The sequence below is a fragment of the Furipterus horrens genome, unplaced genomic scaffold (assembly GCF_987537825.1).
Source record: "Furipterus horrens unplaced genomic scaffold, mFurHor1.1.pri manual_scaffold_6, whole genome shotgun sequence".
Lineage (NCBI taxonomy): Eukaryota > Metazoa > Chordata > Mammalia > Chiroptera > Furipteridae > Furipterus > Furipterus horrens.
Window position 1 is genome coordinate 148,751,809 of NW_028327176.1, and position 19,101 is coordinate 148,770,909.

The following is a 19,101-nucleotide window of genomic DNA, read 5'->3' on the forward strand; positions in this document are numbered from 1 at the left end:
TATGTAAAACTTCAGGAGCTGTACAATAATATTTAAATATTTTAGTTTATGTTATGCCCCAATAAACATAATTACATAATAACAATAATAAACTTACACTTCCAATGACTCCATTTGCTTGCTTTTGTTTCTGTTGCTTTGATTGTGATAAGGGCACAGGTATAAGTTTTTTTTTTACAGTTTTCTTTTTTTTTGATTTAGTAGTTTTCTTGGGTCCTTTACTCTTCTGTTGCCATCCTCCTTTTGTCCTGTTTTTGTTAGGATCACTTTGCTGTAAATCATAACACACATACACACTCAAAAATTATAGCAATTGTTTCATTTGGGAGTCCTAGCAATTTTTAGATGAAAATTGCTAAACTAAATGTTTTCTTAAACTGAATGATTCTCCCACAGCAATATAAATCAGAGAACAAAATATTTCTATCACCAAGAAAGACCGGTAAGAACACTCAAGTTTTTACCACATCTTCTGCTGGCTGTTCCTCTGCAGCACAGATGGACTGCTCCTTTTCAAATACTTCCTAGAGGTAGTGAGAAGAAAAATATAAAGTCTGTCAACCCGGATTTACCTTTCAGATAAGCAAAACAATCTTTCAAAATATATTACCAGTACGTTTTTAAATTGGAGAAAATGGGGTATGGGCAGAGAGGACAGGAAACTTAAGCAATCACTAAATCATAAAAGTGTGCAAATTTAGCAATTACTAAATGATACTTCAAACATTACCTTCTGAAATATCTCACATCTGTCTTGAATATTTTTTGAAAAATACACTCTACTGAAATTTTAAAATGCAATGACTTAAGATATGTAAACTCATTATAAACTCAAAAATATTTGTTTAAATTTTTACTTTTATTCTAATAGTAACCAGACATGACTATATTAATTTATGGAAATGAACATGTTACATTATTTTCATTATAACATGAAAACTTCATGAGACCAATATTAGTTTATTCATTATTGTCAGTGATATTGTGCACTGGGTCTGTAACAAAGAAGTGGAACATCAAGAAAATCCACATATAATCCATTTAGAATCAGTATATTTAGCATTTAAACTCCAGTAAGAATTAATGCAAGAAGCAGACAAGTGATATGGTTGTGATTAATAAACTTCTTGGTATTATTAAAGATAACAAGTAAGAACAATGACAACTGTTAGGCTCTAAACTCTTAGCCTAATTCAGGGGTCAGCAGATTATGGTCCATTGCCTGCTTTTTAAACAAAGTTGTAATGGAACACAATCATGCCAATTTGTGAGTTCCATAGTTGCTACAGAGATGACACGGCCTATGACACCTAAAATATTTACTTACTATCTGGACCTTTACAGAAAAATTTGCCAACTCCTAGTCTAATTCTATCATCTCTGCTTCATTTTTTCATTTTATTAATGGGTTCCAATAGTTAATTACTCTGAAGTACAATTCATACAAGAATTGAACAGTGAATACTTGATTCTCTTTCTCCAGAGCAGTTTTGTTTTTCCTTCTACCAATTACTCCAGAGTATCAACAGACCAAGACTGATTTTTTTGTTCATTTCTCAGGCTGGAAATTCCAAAGCATGTAGGTAATATAAATTTAGATTCTAAACCCAATCCTGACCACTGGCTTAGACTTTCCTCCTCCCAGCAGGCACCTCTCATCCAGAATCCATTAACATCTTTTGATTTGATATACCCTACTACAAAAGATGCTTTCCCTACCACAGGTTTTAGATGTGAGGTTTAAATGCACTAGACACTTTCTGCAGATGCTCAGATTCCAGAGCAGAAGAGGCTAAAATCTACAGCTAGCTGAATAAACTGACTTGAAATACTATAGTCTATTAAAAACAAGTTACAACTAGAGTTATAACTTGAGAAGTAATATAAATATGTAATAAAAACTGTGAAAAACAAGATGCAGGAAACATATACAATATGACTGGATTTAATCAAAAACAATGAGAAAAATACCATTCTTATGTATAAGCATATACATATATACACCGTTAAGGTCTAGATAGCAAAAATAACCATGGAGAAACATATGAAAGGATATATACAAGACTGAATTCTGGTCTTCGGGGACTGACAAGGAGTTGACTGAAGGAGGTGAGTGAAAGAAGGGATTTGTGATAAAAACATCACTTAACTCTATGGATAGTCATGCATTAGGATATCTAAAGGAGTGATCTTAAATCTCTCAATGGTAGGATTTTAGGTGATGTTGCATTCTTCCTATACCTTTCTGCATTGCCTGAATTTTTTCTCAGTGCAAATTTTTCACATTAGAAAAAAGTTATTTTTATTATAATTTTTAAATTTTTTAAGTAAAAGGGAGTAAATTCTCTAAAGAATTGATTAAAAAGGAGTAGGTGGTAAAATACTCAAAAATAATCAATAATAACATCTGATAGCACTTTAAAGTTTAAGAACTATACCCGTATTATCCTGTTGTTATAATATTTTATAGACAATTAAATCACCACATGGAGAATTAATCTATTTTCCAGGGAGAGGGGGAGAGAGAGAGAGAGAGAGAGAGAGAGAGAAAGAGTGTGTGTGTGTGTGTGAAAATTGAGGTAAAAAGCTATGAGAGTTCATGTAAAATTTCAAAACAACTAACAGAACTTGCAAAATTAGATTTTGTTATTCAATAGTTTTGATTTGAGAATGTTTAACTTGAAATAAGAAATTAAATATAAAAACCATAACACATAACTTTTTTTCTTTTTATTAAATTTACTGGGACTTCTGGTCAAGATGGAAGCAGAAGTAAATACACTTCACGTCCTTGCACAACTACAGAAAAAATTACAATTAGACTACAAAACAAGTATCACCCAAGCGTCAGAAAATCGAACAGTATAGAAGTCCAACAACCAAGGATTTAGAGAAGCCACAAACGGGTAGGAGGGGCAGAGACATGGAGAGAGGTGGAGTGGCATGGAGCAGTGCAGAGCCATGGAGTGGCATGGAGAGGCAATGGAACAGGTGGTCCAACATTCACGAGTGGCGGATAAAAATTGGGAGGGATACCTCAGGAGCGAGGGATCACAATCCCAATCCAGACCACCCAGCACCTAGGGTTCCAGCACCAGGAAGATAAAACCTCGTAACTTCTGGCTGTAAGAACCAGTGGAGGTTGGGGTGGCAGAAGAAACTCCCGGATTCTCAGGAGACTCCTCTTAAGGGCCCCACAGACTTAGGACTTGTGAAGACCTACCCCCTTCAGGATTCAGCACCAGGGCAACAGCTGGAAGAGCACAAGTGGCATATGGGGAGGAAGTGAAGTGAAGGAAAACAGGGCAAGTGCTGGGAGACAGCTTCCTCCCAGGCAAACCTACAGAAGCCAGGCAGCAGCATTGTCCCCTCTCTAAGCTCTCCCCCCACACAAAGGCACAAAGCGGTGAAACAGGTTGCCCTGCCCTGGCAATCACCTAAGGTTCTACCCCACACAATTTACAGGTACGCTCTTCTACAACAGGCTACACTACTAAGACAGGGAGTCAAAGCAGCTCTAACTAATACACAGAAACAAACACAGGGAGGCTGCCAGATTAGGAGACAAAGAAATATGGCCCAAATAAAGAACAGAACTCCAGAAAAATAATTAAATGAAACGGAGATACAAACTTTACAGATGCAGAGTTCAAAACACTGGTTACTAGGATGCTCAAAGAACTCATTGAGTACAGCAACAGCATAAAAAAGACCCAGGCAGAAATGAAGGTTACATTTAGTGAAATAAAGAAAAATCTACAGGGAGCCATCAGTGAGGGGATGAAGCCCAGAATCAAATCAACAATTTGGAACATAAGGAAGAAAAAAGCATTCAATCAAAACAGCAAGAAGAAAAAAGAATTTTAAAAAACAAAAATAGTCTAAGAAGCCTCTGGGACATCTCCAAATGTACCAACATCTGAATCATAGGGGTGCCAAAAGGAGAAGAGGAGCAAGAAATTGAAAACTTATATGAAAAAATAATAAAGGAAAACTTCCCTAATTTGGTGAAGGAAACAGACGTACAAGTCCAGGAAGCAGAGAGAGTCCCAAACAAGTTGGACCCAAAGAGGACCACACCAAGACCCATCATTATTAAAATGCCAAAGGTTCAATTTAAAGAGAGAGGCTTAAAAGCAGCAAGAGAAAAGCAGAGAGTTTCCTATGAAGGAGTTCCCACAAGACTGTCAGTTGATTTCTCAAAAGAAACTTTGCAGGCTAGAAGGGACTCGCAAGAAATATTCAAAGTGATGAAAAGCAACAATCTGCAACCTAGATTACTCTATCCAGCAAAGCTATCATTTAGAATGGAAGGGCAGATAAAGTGCTTCCCAGACAAGATAAAGCTCCATCATCACCAAGTCCTTATTATATGAAATGTCAAAGACACATTTAAGAAAAAGATCAAAACTATGAACATTAAAATGGCAACAAATTCACAATTAGCAACAACTGAATCTAAGAAAACAAGCTAAGCAAACAACTAGAACAGGAACAGAATCATAGATATGGAAATCACTTGGAGGGTTAACAGCTGGGAAGGGGAAAGGGGAGAATGGGGGAAAAGGTGATAGATTAAGAAGCATAATTGACAGAAGGATGTTAAGAATAGAATAGGAAATGGAGAAGCCAAAGAACTTATATGCACAATCCATGGACATGAGCCAAGGGGGAAAACTGGGATAACTATAATAACATAATCAATAAAATATATTTAAAAAATAAGTTTATTGGAATAACACAGTTAAATAATACATGACTTAAAGCATAAAAATACAAATAGATTACTTACTGCCATTGTTTGCCTTGTCAATTTAACCAACACTGTAACTAGGGATCCTACTGTTATGTTGTTGCTGTCTTCATCATCCAATACTATATGATGAAAGGAAAAAATTGAGTAAAAAAATAAAAATTAAGCTCTATGTCAACACAAACAACAAAACTTAACTAACCCAAATGAATTAGGTATTTCAGCATGTCAAATATACTATATTTTAAACTTACTCAATAAAAATAATTTATTGACTATCTACTTTGTATAAGGCTCTCCAGTAGATGCCTTCAGCAATGTACTCATTTAAATCCTTAAACTACTCTATGGTGGATTATTATTACTTCTACTTTAAAGAAAAAACTGAGCTGGGGGGGAGGAGGAAGACAGTTGGGGGAGGAGTTGGGAGCTCAATATGTGGGCAAGGAGGTGCACTCTTCAGAGGCTCTTGTGGGGGGGGTGCTTTGTAGGGGTGGAAGGTAGTATGTGAAGGGGTGAGGTCCCTGTCTGATGTGGAGGGTTGGAGGCGATACTTGATGGGGAGGGGATCCGAAGGCACTTTGGGGGAATGCGGTGCTGTGATGAAGGGCTGGTGGTCCACAGTGTGGGAGCGATGGAGGGACTGGAGAAAGGAAGTACCGGGCGGTGGGCACTGTATGAGGGGAAGGGGTTGTAGGTCCCAATTAATGGGAGAGAACCCCTAGTGTTTTGAGAAAGTAATAGCAATAGTCTGGGAGCATTGTAGAGACTCCAGGAAGATGTTTGTGTACTGTATTCTAGGAGTGAGGGTGATGAAATTAATGGGGTGAAGAAGCCGGGTTGTAGTGCTCCTGGCTTCTCAGCTGCTAACTCCACCTTCTGGCCTGAGCACTGCCTGAGCACTAGAGAGTAGCCAGGCCCTCCCTTCAGGCCACCAGGGCTTGTGTGACTTATCTCCTTAGTCTGCCTTGGATCTGTCTGGCGGAGACTGGGAGCATTCTTCTCCTAGCTGGTGTCCCTGGGACCCTTCCCCCATTCCGTTCTGTTAACCCCCCCACCCTAGTTCCTCTTCCTCCCAGAAGATTGCCTTGGTCCCTGTCTTCCCCCTCCCCTCTCTCCTTTGCCCTGCCCTTATGCTCTGGGTGTGCTCATTTCCCCCCCCAAAAAAGAATAAACTGAGATTCAGAAATAAAGTAAAATGCCTATGGTCACATAATGACTAAATTGGCAATGCCAAGTTTCTAACCCAGGTTTTTTAAAACAAAGTATAATGTGAGGACTACTATACCATAGCTTTCTCTCATAAGGATATTAAAAATAGGGTTCTGTCACTCTATTAAATTGTGCAAACCTTATATTCACAAGATTTTACCTGTAGGATCAGTGCTTGCCTATTAGAATAAAATAATCAAAACTAGCATTTTAAACCACATTAAAAGGATTTATTTTCAAGGGAAAATAAATAAAATAGTGTTTATATTTAAGAGTATTTTTGCCACACAGCCCCAAAAGTCTAATAATAATTTTAATATTAAAATTACATTAAAATAAAGTAGCATTAATATTGATATAACTTACCAAACATCATCTTCCATTCAAACATAAATATAATTAATTTTTCCTACAGATTGTATCTATAAATGTTTTCTTCACTATGGATTTTTTGCCTACAGGTTTTTCTAAGTTTGTTGTTTACTTAACGTAGATTTAGATGAGCACACTCTGCTCTGGCCTGCACTGACACACACTTGACACACCACCAGTTGGAAAAGAATGGCCTCCAACAACCTATCTCCATTACTGGCTGTGAGGTGCAACAGCTGGGCATCAAAAAACGCTGCAACATCCTTTCTTCTACCTGTAAGTCTCCATTACTTCAAATAAAACTGAACTACATATCCATCAACACAGCCAAGTTGTGTGTGCACAAGCACCACACATGAATTAACCACTCTAACAATGTCTGCCTGCTGTTTGATGCTTGAAAGTGAAGAAGAACCCACAATAGATAGAGTCCATATATCCTCTAGCTGTGTGGGAAAAGGGATCCACCATCTCTAGCAGATGTCCCTTTCCTGCTTCTATCATTCTTCTACTCTCCCTCCATTAACTATGCTACTCACATTACACATTTGGATAACACTGTAACAATATAAAATAAATTATCTATACAAAATACTATACAATGAAGCGCATCATCATGACTTGCACTGAGACAGAATAATCTTACCTTACACATCTAATACAAAATCTCTAAAACATCATTTTGTTTAAAGCAGCATGTATTTTTACAGCCCTTGAATACATCAGACTATCTCTTCGGTCCCAAACTAGATTTCTGAATAGTTTCTGATTAAATTATTATGGTCCTGAATGAAGCTTTATGTTTTTAATGTTTGAAAACTCATGGACCCACAAGGAAATCCTAACTCCACTTCAAAGCAGCCCCAGTTTTCACTACATGTATCCTACATGCCAAAGTGACGCCAGATGGCAATTTACCTCCCTTTCTCAAACACCCACGCTTTGAAAGCCATTTATTTCCTCAATTCCAATCAGAATGCAAATTCAATAAGGCAGAGGCTTTGTCTTACCACTGCTTCTCAAGCACCCCTAAGGAGAGTCACTCAGTATTTGCTGAATGAATAAATGCACAATGTCTGTGTCATTCACTTAAGACTTAGCCAATATTTATGGCCTATTTCCCCAACTAAACTATAAGCCCTCTTTAGAAACCATTTCTAATGCATCTTTTATTCTTGGTCCCACAAGAATGTTACCACAACAGTAACTTAGTACATGTCAAAGCTCAGAACAATGCCACAATGAAGAAATGGAGAAGATAATCTCTAATTCTGGCATTCTATGATATTATCCATCTATTAAAATGGGAACAAACAGAGCAATTATGTAGGCAAAAAAAAGAAATCTCTATTTCTTTCACTCCAAGTAAACAAAGTTAGAGGTTAGGAAAAACACATGAAATATAGCAGAGAATATGGTAATTTTTAAGGCTTATTTAAGATACATTTAAAATTAATTTCAGAACTAAGCAGCTGTGTTTTTCACACTAACAACAGGTATATTTTAAGTATCTTTCATTACATCTGGACCTCTCTTCATTCCTTGAAAAGCTCAGATATTCCTGCAAATTGAACTACAGAAGAGTCCTCAAACTTAATCCTATTATGAGGATAATAAAAGTAGGATTCTATTACTGTTCTCAAAACTATTAGTATACATCATTTTCCATTACAGTAAATCTGACAGGTAAACTATAGTTCTGCAAAGTCTAATTACAAGGTATGTTATTAAATGCAGTGTTTTGAGAACTCTGAGTCTGACAAACAAGAGCCGCCGTTCTATTAAAATGGAAGCAGTGTTCCACAGAGGAACCTCCTATTTACCCTGTGATTTTATGTCCATAGTCACATGTGGAAAACTCCCAAGAACAGCCATAACCTCTTCATACTTTTCATCTTCAAGGAAGTGCAGAAGACTACGACGATCTGCTTCTTTTAAACTCACCAAATCCTGGATAGTCTTAATTTTGTACTGAATTTAAAAAGAGAGAAAGAAAACAAATGCTCAAGTCATAAAACTTTTCATAAAGAAAAATTACTAGCATATTTACCAAAACGAAATCCAAGAATATTTAGAAAAATGTTAAAATTATATATATTTCAGAGCAGCAAATACAACCTTATGGCATTTCATGGCCTTTTACTCCAAGGAAATTTAAATTTAGGATTTTTTAATTATAAAGTTAAAAGTTATTTTTTTTAATTAGAAAAATTAAAGTTATAGGGAAAAAAAGAGTATTCATATAGAAGCAACAACTATTGTCTTCTCACGTGCTCCCTTCACTGACCCTTATTTTCAATTTTAATGATTAAAACCTTTAAGAGTATGAATTTACCTCCAAGTACAGCTGCACCCTAAAGGTTTTACTATGGAATGTTCTCATTTTTGTTATTCTGTTATTACATTCTTGGCTGAATGGATACTTAGGAGAGGTGCTCTTTAATATTCAGCTGTTTGATGCTAGTTAATTTTTACTTTCACGGGCACAGATTAGATCATGAGGCATGTAAAATGCCTGCTTTTGAATTCGGATATTTTCATTTATGAATTAAAATGTGATCAAATTTATAAGCATAACACAGTTATTTGAAAAGAGAACTCTGATACAGATTGCTTATATACATTTATTAGTTTTACTTTAATACACTATCAAATCTAATGTCTATCTTCTGCCTATTTTATCTAACACATATAAAGTAATGTTGGCCCTGGCTGGTTTAGCTCAGTGGATTGAGCGTCGGCCTGCGAGCTAAGTGTCGCTGGTTCGATCTTCCAGTCAGGGTACATCAGAGAAGGAAAACTCTGACTCCAAAAAACCTCCGCTGCCTTGTGGCATACCTCTTCAGGGGAAAGGCTAAGAGAGTAAACCCCGACAGAAAATCCGGAGCCGGAGTCCCTAAGGCGGTTTGACGTTGTAGTCAACACCGGCAACTCCTGCGGCGCACCTGAAGCCAAGCTGTATCGACTCCGTCTTTCCCTTGGACCCTTCAGCTGCGAAGAGAGGGGGGGTCTGCTGCATGGGCAACAGCAGACCCTCCATATTACCCTGCCCAGGCTCTGTAGCTTCAGCGTCATCGCAAGATGTCGATTCAACACGGGAGGAGACAGATACTACCATGACTCCCGAGTCGGACTGCACAGCCATTCTCGGCGGTGCAGATGGACTCTTAAGAAGCTACACCATCGTCTCTCGAGACGGACGGCTGCCAACGATAAAGTAATGTTAAAATCTACAAAATCACAATTTCATTCAATGATTTCTTATATTTCCTCAAGTTTTTCATTTGTGTCTTTACTATAAATTTTTTATTTATTATAATTTATTTGTTTATTTTATTTTTAGAGAGAGGGGAAAGGAGAAAGAGAGGGAGAGACACATCACTGTGTGGTTGCCTCTCACTCGCGCCCCCAGCTGGGGACCTGACGTGCAACCTAGTCATGTGCCCTGACTGGGAATCAAACCAGTGACACTTGGCTCGCAGGCCAACGCTCAATCCACTGAGCCACAGCAACCGGGGCTAAAATTTTTTTTATAAACTGTTTTCTAAATAAGAATTATCTTTAATCTACTACCTTTTTTAGTTTTATTTTTATTTAAAGAGAGAGGATAAGGGAGGGAGGGAGGGAGGGGGGAGGGAGAGAGAGAAAGAGAAAATGTGCCATTCCACCTATTAATGCATGCATTGGTTGCTCTTTGTATGTGCCCTGACCAGGGATCAAACCCACAACTTTGCCATATCAGGATGGATGCTCTGACTGACTGAGCTAACCAGCCAAGGCTGATCTACTTATTTTTTAATGCTTATTCTGTTCATACTAAATTAATAAACCATCATCTGACACCTAAGCCACAAATAAAATTACTGGAATATATACAGTTCATTTTTACTTAGTACATTTATTTTTAGTAACATAATATAAAGAACAAAGTATCTGCTCTGACAATAAATGCATTGACCCTGTAGTAAAACCACTTACAGCTGTAAGATATTAAATATTAAACAGCTACCTAATCAAGAAAATGTTAACAGAACCACTTGAGGGATAGTTTTAGAATGTTTAAGATATTCTAAATCTAAGAATTTCTAATAGAACACTTTCATTCATGTTATCTTGAAGTTACATGACAAATTGCTTCAAACTGATTTTAAAGTACAAAGAATTACCTTTTTATGATTAGAAACCCTCCTAAGATTGTCCTCTTCAATATGAGGGAGCTGCAGAAGGGGAGATTTAAACTGCTGAAGGCCTTGCACAGCCATCTGAGAAAGCTTCATGCAGTTTTCTAGGGATGCCAAAGTTGGAGCACGAAACTCCCTTTCTTAGAAAGAATAGGAGGAAAAGGAAAAACAGAACTGGACTTTTTATATGTTCGGGGGATATAATTCATGACAAAAATAAGATTTATGTGAACATCCTTAACCCTTCAAATTTTAAAATCACAGTGTTGCTTTTCCTTTGAAAGTTACTGGGTAAAATACAAATATATACATATATACAAACTTGGTCAAATGCACATTATCCAGCAACAACCATCGATTTGACAGAAAAATTCATTACATTACCTCCAAAAACAGTAAATTATCAGATATTTTCAGTATCAAGAACATACTGACACCATGCCAAGAACTGATATCATCCATAATAACAAACCACAACCACTACCTCTTTTTTAAGGGCCTCTCTCTCCCTCCCTTTCCATTACTGACCACAGTCTCCCTCAGTCTTTTTTCTCTTCATGCAAAAATCACTACATGTCAGATGAATCATCATTACATCACCTAAAGAATTATTTTAAACTCATTGTTAAAATACAGAATAACCTAACTCTAAAAATAATTTGAGAAAGGAAATGGATATTTTAAATTTTTGCAAACAATAAATAAGAATAAACAATGACACACAAAAAAAATTAAATTCAAAATATAAGTTGTGATAAACAGTTTACATAATGAAAAATATAAAAAATAAGAAGAACCATAAATAAAACTGGGAAAGCTAATTCAACTTATAAACAGAACTATAGTAAGTACCCACAAAATCTTGTAAGTATGAGGTATAATCTGCATATGCTTGCAAGAAAAAGTACAGTACAACATAATTAGTTACATCTGTTCCTCACCTTCACGACTCCGGGCCATTATTATTAGTTGGCAGATTACATTAACCATTTCTTGAAGTAGGGCAGGGCATTTTTTCAGCATAAATTGCTGATCTGCAAAACAACAGAAAACCTGACAAATCATTCTATCTTTATAGTCCAAAACTAATACCAAATGTAAGGTATCCTACAAATATCTCATATGATCCCAGAGTTTTACAGGTTGAACCAACAATGTCTACTCAGTAGCAATATGTCACACACCAGTTAGAAAACCCTAATTCAGAGTAGATGTTTCAAAGGCAAATTTTTAATATTATGGCTTTGGGCTTTATTAATTAACTACTTACTTTTTCTTTTTTTAGAAACAATCTAATCTTTAACTTAATCTTACTGTATTTAAGAACTTTAGTAATTTTCTTCTTATGCACATAACTTTCTAAGAGTATAGTTATGGATAAATCCAAAGGCTAAGAGATTAGAGAATAAACGTCAACTAAATGCACAGAGAATAAGACAGGAAGAAGAAGACGAGGAGAAGTAGAGGGAAGACTTATTCATTTGTACTGCATATAATAGTTATCCATTAAGATCATCCATTTTTAGGTTAATACTCAACCTAAAAAATTTTGTTTCCTATTTTTCAGATAACTGATAAAAATGGAGACAGTTTCATATCTGTACAAAACATAAGGGATAAAATTATTACTTAACTTGCAACTCTAATAACAATGCTTAAATAGTGCTCTTTCAATCCATCATAAGCATCCTATCCTATCACCAATCACTGAGCATCAACCGACCCTGTTTCCAGAGGCATTTGATTACATTATTGGCTTAAAAGGGGGAGGAGGGTTCATTCCGAAAGAACATTTATTACCTAAGAATACTTTCTTTTAAAACTTCAATTTAAATAATGCAAGTGAAGAAGAGACAATATTCCGTTTCACAACCTTCCTCACAACACTGCTGTCTCAATCTACTGCTTTTCTTTTAATTAGAATAAATGGCTTTAAGTACTTAAGAAGCTTGAACTAAAGATTAAACAGTGGTGGTGGACTAATGGAATTGATCTAGGCATCTGTGGTGTAATCCATTTTTTTATCCCCCACAAAAGTTTACAAAATCCTTTTGTAAAAAGTCATTAAGACTTATTGTATAATCTGAAATTGAGTAAACATTTCTCATATAGAGTATTTGTTCACTGTGAAATACTAAATTTTAACATTTGCTATAACACCTGACTTATTTAGACCATCAAAGTATCTATGAAGTAATTATAAACATACAGATTTCTTTTAAAAATGCCCTTGAACAATTATTTGAGAAAAAAAATAATGGTGATAAAAACACTGCACTATGAAGTCTAATTAAATCCACTGCTTTCATATCACTAAAACCCTGCAGAGAGTAGAATCACAAATACCTTCTTCAAGGGTCTCAGGAATTTTCATTCTAGCAAGATGAGACAGTAAAAGAACTCTGGCCTTCAGGCTATATGGACAGGTAAGTGGAGGTTCATTCTTCTTTAAATTAATGCTGCCAATTTCTCTGATTAGCTAGAGTAAATAAAATATTCAAAAATACACATTTTAAAATGCATTAACTTTAATAACTAAATGCTTATCAAGAAGTTCCGTAGACCTAACCTGAGGTATTAGAATATTATCTGTTGGTCTGCTTGTGGCATCTTTATTATATTGAGGATCAAATTCAGAGGCTCCAGCCAAAACCATGATAAGACCTAAGAAAACAAAAGAAATATGAAGGTAAGTAAATATATTCACTCACTTATTAATTTCCCCTCCTACGATAGTTCGTTAATCCTAGAGTGAGGCAGTTTTCCAACCACACAATGCTTAAAACCATCTGAACTCCAATACTAACGAGTATTAATTTCTCCCATAAAAAAGTCTCACTTTTAAAAATGTGCACAATATTACTTTTCACAAGTGAATAGAAATATACATCAAATTAAGGGCCCCAAAGCAACTGGATGCTTTAAAATTACTTCAAATAACATCTGTTTCTAGACCTAAGCATGTGTTCCACAGAAACTTTCTATAGAGCTTTAAGTATTCCATGCGATATTAATAAATGTTATGTGAAAAAAAGGGGGCTCTGTGGTTAAATATAGCTGAGAAATAATGAGTTAAAAAGAGTTTAAGGTTTCTTCACTTTATGATTTCTCAGAGCCTTTTGTCATTTACAGAAACTTTTATTATAGACCCCTTGAAATACACGATTCAGACACATAGGGAATGGAGCAGAAGTAGGTTTACAGTTGTGAGTAATGTGAAACACAGAGTTTATTCTTGTGTTATTATTTATTAATTATTTATTTTCCATACAAACATCTGTAAACCTACTTTGCCCAACCAGTACATTATTAGTATTACTCTTATTAGCTTATACAAGCTCTTTAATGACTGGCACTAGAGTTACAGCAGAAAACACATGCAACGTAGTCACAAAAAGCACAACAGCATAGAGGTTAAGTGCATAAACCCTGGCATTTTCACTTCCTAGCTAATAGTCTTCACCTCTCTATAGACCTTAGTTTCTTCATATGAGCCCGACACACAGTAAGCACAGTAATATGTGTGTTACTACTATTACTACCTCTAAATGTTTTCACGAAAAGTGTTCCTAAGATGGTTATATAAATGGTGCCAAGGCTAAAGTAACCAAGGATATATAACCAAACCCACCAACTAAACAATGTTTTAATAGAATTAATTACACAAAAACTAAGTACTGCCCTCAGAAATAAAACAGAAATCAAGATCATTGATGCAAAAAACACATTAAAAGATTATAAACATGAAATATTTTCATGAGAGAAGTTCCATATTAATATTTCAAACCAGAATAAGGAAGAGTAATATTCACTCCTCAGAAATCAAGGATCTGCTCATTCCTCAGAAATATAAGCATACAGTCTCATATGATCCCGAGGACTCCTTTTCTGGTTATCAAGAAAGATAGCAAAATTGGCAAATCCAAAATACATGAAACTCCATTTAGGTTTTGAAAAAAAAAAAAATTTCATTTTCCAGTGAGGCACAATTTAAAACTTGTATCTTCTTTTTTCTTTTTAAGGACGGGAGGAAGGATGTCTATGATTTCTGCATAGCAGTGATTCTAAAAGAAAATACTATATATTCCAAAAATAAAATTTACATTAGCTTTATGGATCAAAGGAAGTATTTAGAATGGTACTTTTTTTAATAAGAAATTTTAAAGTAAGACTCTGGGAATAAAATATCCTGGCAGTTTTCTTTCAGCATACTTAATAACTCTCCTTATTTTATTACAATTAATAAAGTATAATGTACTGGTTTATGGCTCAGGAACCAAACTGCCTGGGTTCAATCCTGGCTCTGCCACTTACTGTGTATCCTTAGGTTCAGTTCCTCATCCATATTATGTGCTTAAAAACACTTACTTATGGAAGCAAGACAAAGATTAAATGAGTTAACAGATGTATACTGTAGTGCCTAGTAACACCTGGTTCATAACAAATAAGAAATATTAGCTGGTATGACTATAAAATTAGCCCACATGAAGCTTTAACATAAAACTTTGGGGTAAAAATAAACATATATAGTTAAGTAAATGGGAATCATAGAAATATATCAAGAAATGTGAAAAAGCCCTGGCCAGTGTGGCTCAGTTGGTTGGAGCATAGTCCTATAAACCCAATAGTCGCAGCTTTGATTCCTGGTCAGGGCACATACCCAGGTTGCAGGTTTGAGACCCCATCATGGCATATACAAGAAGGCAATCAATTGATGTTTCTCTCTCACACTGATATCTCTCTCTCTGATCCTCTCGCTCTCTTCCCGCCGCCCCCTCCCTCTTCCCTTTCCTCTCTCTCTGAAAGCAATAAAAAAATGTCCTTGGGTGAGGATTAAAAAAAAAAAAAGAAAAGAAATGTGATAAATGGTGTTAGCATTTTCCTCCAGCTTCAGTTACATGAACTTAGTATCTATAAAACTGTAAAATGGAATTTCTCCAGTTGAATGTATATCAAATCCACAAAAACGACTCAGAAAATAATGTCATAGTTACTTAAATTTACTTACGCTTCATGTCCATATTTCGGGTTTTATAAACAAAATATGTATAAATCTGTGTTGTACGTATTAGAATCTGGTCTCCACTATAGCGTATTGAGCGATACCACCAAGACCCCTAAAATACAAATAAAATTTAACAAGAAATAAAGCATGAAAACTGCAATAAATGTTAAGTTTGATACAGAATATGTTTATGGTCAATTTTTTACAAATGTTCATAAACCAATAGAACTATCTCAGCTTTAGAACAATGCCTTCATTACATATTTCAAATGATTTATTTAGCAACTATTCATACTGCCTGATGCCTAAAACACCAACCTACCTCACTACATATATATTATTAAAGTATTAAAGTTTCAGCTAGAAATTGTTTGAAGACAAAATAGGAATGAAACAACCTATTACTATAAGCAACAATCTGATTCCTGACACACAGCATGTTTTCAATACTTATTTAATAAATAAATGTAAGAGCAATTTAACAGCTGATATACTACTTTCATTCACATTATTCCATACAATTGGATCCTCACACAAAAATTCTATGACAAAGGCACAACAGGTAAATTACTAGCCTCACTATAGGACTCAGGAACTGTAAGATCAGAAAGAACACCACTAGTCATAAAAGTAATAAACAGTAAAATTATCAACTTTATGGTATCTCCATATTTAGGTACTATGCAGCTGTTTTTAAAATGAGGTTGCTCTATATGTTGTGCCCCTAATATCTGAAGCAAAAAAAGTGATGTCACCTTTAAAAGTATAGCTGAATATGAGAGTCTTAAAATTCAAGGATCAATAAATCACATTCCAAAACAAATTATAATCCTATAGGGAGACTCCAAAGCATGCCATCAATTTCCTTTTCCACAAATATGTTAATAAAAAGAGCTAGAACTTACCACAACAACTGGAAGGATAACCATGAATGCCAATCCATATACAAGTAAAACCTAGAATTGAAGAGAAGAAAATTATGGTCTTCATCAGGCAAATTATAACAACATCCATGAACACTTATGTTGAGGCATATATGGGAGAAGCACTATTAAAAGTACTCCTCACATATTATTTCATTTAATTCTTATTTTCAAACCCTCTGAAAAAGGTACCATTATTATTTTCCTTTTGCAGATTGAGAACCTGTAGCATATATAGGCTACATGGCTTGTCCTAGGTCACACAGCTAGTAGGTGGGGGCCAGGACTGGCATTCCAGCTCTAGAACCTATGTTCTTTTCCACTATAATGAATTACTGTATTTTTCTCTCCATAAGATGCACAGACATTTTCCCCCCTCTTTTGGGGGAAAAAAAGTGTGTCTTATGGAACAAATATTGCGTCATAGACCATGATGTGTATTACCTGACCTTTTAGCAGTGGTGACAGCTGTTAGAAGAGGAAGCAGTGGGCCCTGGGGACACTTAAATGTCCCACTTTACTGCTGAATCTCAGGGCGTCTGTTAGTATGAAGATAGCAAAGAAAGTGATATCAGTGATTGTGAGCAACTGAGCTTCATAAATTCTGACACTGGCGATGATGAGTTCTTGGGGTTTCCAGAAAACTAGAAGAGTACTTGAACCTTAAAGTCTCTCCTCATTTGGTAATAACAGTGATGATTGTTCTTAATATCGCTGTTGACTGCTGTTCACTTTACATGGTTGAAATATTATTGTTATATTTTATTAAATATTTTAGTACAACATTTGGTTCAGAATATTTTTTTTCTTGTTTTTCTCCTCTAAACCTAGGTGTGTCTTATGGTCAGGTGCATCTTATGGTGCGAAAAATATACCTTTTCATTTGCGCTATAGATAACACCAGCAAAAAAGCTTTTTAAATTATATTTCCCTTCTAGTCATGTAGCTATACAACCACACCTTGGCAAGTAGTTAGTGCCTTGGAAATAAATAATAGAACCCTGCCTGGTTCCTTCGTCTAAATATCAAGGAGCAATTTCATAATGTTCAGTTTGAAGTCTTTTGGTCTCAGATTTTTCTCCTATTGTTTGATCCCAAATCTGGTAGCTATCTTTCTCTTCTCTAGTAGTCCCAAAGTAACCCTAAGCATGATAAATACAATTATATACAGCAACTATATACCCTTTAAGATAACAAATGTTAATCTGCCATAAAATAAAACTAAATAGCCACTTCAAAACAAATTACAGACTATATGGATTTTGGTTTTTATTATTTCAAAGACAGCTCCTAGATCATTAAAGAAAGTAGGGTATCATCTATTCCTGAATAATAGGAATTCCTGATGTTTTTGAGTTTAGCATCTATAACTGATTGAAATAGGATATCCTACTGCCTCCTGAAATACCACATGGAATATAACCATTAATTTAACATACATTAAAATTAATTTACCCTGGGTACATGTGAAATAAGAGATAATTTAAATTTTGCGCACAACTTAGGATACCATAAAAAACAGTAGTTCCCCAAACCAAGGGTACAAACCAATCTGAAACTGCCTCCAAAAGAAAGTCATCACAACTTTAAGGTTTTAAAACTACATTTAGAACACACTGCCCCAAACCAGCAACCTAATAATGGGAACCAATTCTTTTCTCCATTATGTAAAAAGTTTCACAATACAGTTAAAGTAAAAATAGCACTCAAGTATTTTCATTGTAATAGCTCTCTTTGTATTACCGAGATATGTCAAACACTTTATAATGGTGCCCCATTTAAATGCACTCACCAAAATTGAATTTTTCTGGTCAACTATCCAAGCTGGCAGGGCAATTCCAAAGCTTGTGGCTAAAATAAGAAGAATATTTCTGTACTTCCAGTTTTATTTATATCCCAAAATTCTGCCTCCTACACCCCCAGGAAAAAATTAAAAGATCATCTTATTATGTGTGTTCCCATTACATAAATTAATGGATTATAGTTTATATGTGAAACTAAATTTTTCCAGAAGGAAAAAAAATAAATTCGACCTAAGTACATGAATTCTTTCTTCCTAAAACAAAACTAAATTATTTTATATTTCCTGAATTTATGTAAACACTATGAATACGTGAGAAAGTGTTTAAAATCAGCCAAGAAAAACATTTTTTCATCCAATTTTTTATGAACTACTAACTGGAAATGATGAATGACAGTGACTACTCTTCTCATCAAATGAATCTAAGTTCTATTTTCCAAACTAGTCTCTAGAAAGAAAAATAAAGTTAAAAATTAATTAAAGGGAACTCAACTTACTATCTGTTTAACTCCCTGTGGTTGTAATTTTCCTACTCATAAACAAAGAAAATCAAAATTTCACTAACATTTTAATAATATATACCATATCCCCAGTACTTTTTAATCATCATTTAACACACCTTGAGGTCCATCTGGATTTCCAAATTCTTCCCAATTTTTCCGGGACTCTTCATCAGTTAAACTAGCATCAAAAGAACAAAAGTTTAATAATTAGAAAGCCCCATCTGAAAAATAAGTACTCATACATACAAACTCCATTAACCAACCAACTCACTTCTTAAAAGATATTAATTTCAGAAAATCAAGAAAATCCTCTCTGAAATCGGGGAAAAAAGAGGGACAGGGAAGCAAGGG

The 19,101-nt window shown here is 35.1% G+C and overlaps 1 protein-coding gene across 1 annotated transcript in view; it reads right to left on the minus strand.

Annotated features, from left to right (window-relative positions):
• SEC63 (SEC63 protein translocation regulator) overlaps positions 1–19,101 on the minus strand; it is a 75,771-nt gene that overhangs the window by 20,638 nt on the left and 36,032 nt on the right. Inside the window, exons 5-16 of the mRNA XM_090279728.1 lie at positions 18,867–18,928; positions 18,239–18,297; positions 16,429–16,479; positions 15,527–15,635; positions 13,088–13,182; positions 12,865–12,997; positions 11,460–11,552; positions 10,504–10,658; positions 8,161–8,308; positions 4,793–4,875; positions 465–524; positions 98–271 (exon numbers count right to left, since the gene is read on the minus strand). Of these exons, the coding sequence (XP_090135854.1) occupies positions 98–271; positions 465–524; positions 4,793–4,875; positions 8,161–8,308; positions 10,504–10,658; positions 11,460–11,552; positions 12,865–12,997; positions 13,088–13,182; positions 15,527–15,635; positions 16,429–16,479; positions 18,239–18,297; positions 18,867–18,928 (1,222 nt within the window). The remainder of the gene's footprint in view (positions 1–97; positions 272–464; positions 525–4,792; positions 4,876–8,160; positions 8,309–10,503; positions 10,659–11,459; positions 11,553–12,864; positions 12,998–13,087; positions 13,183–15,526; positions 15,636–16,428; positions 16,480–18,238; positions 18,298–18,866; positions 18,929–19,101) is intronic.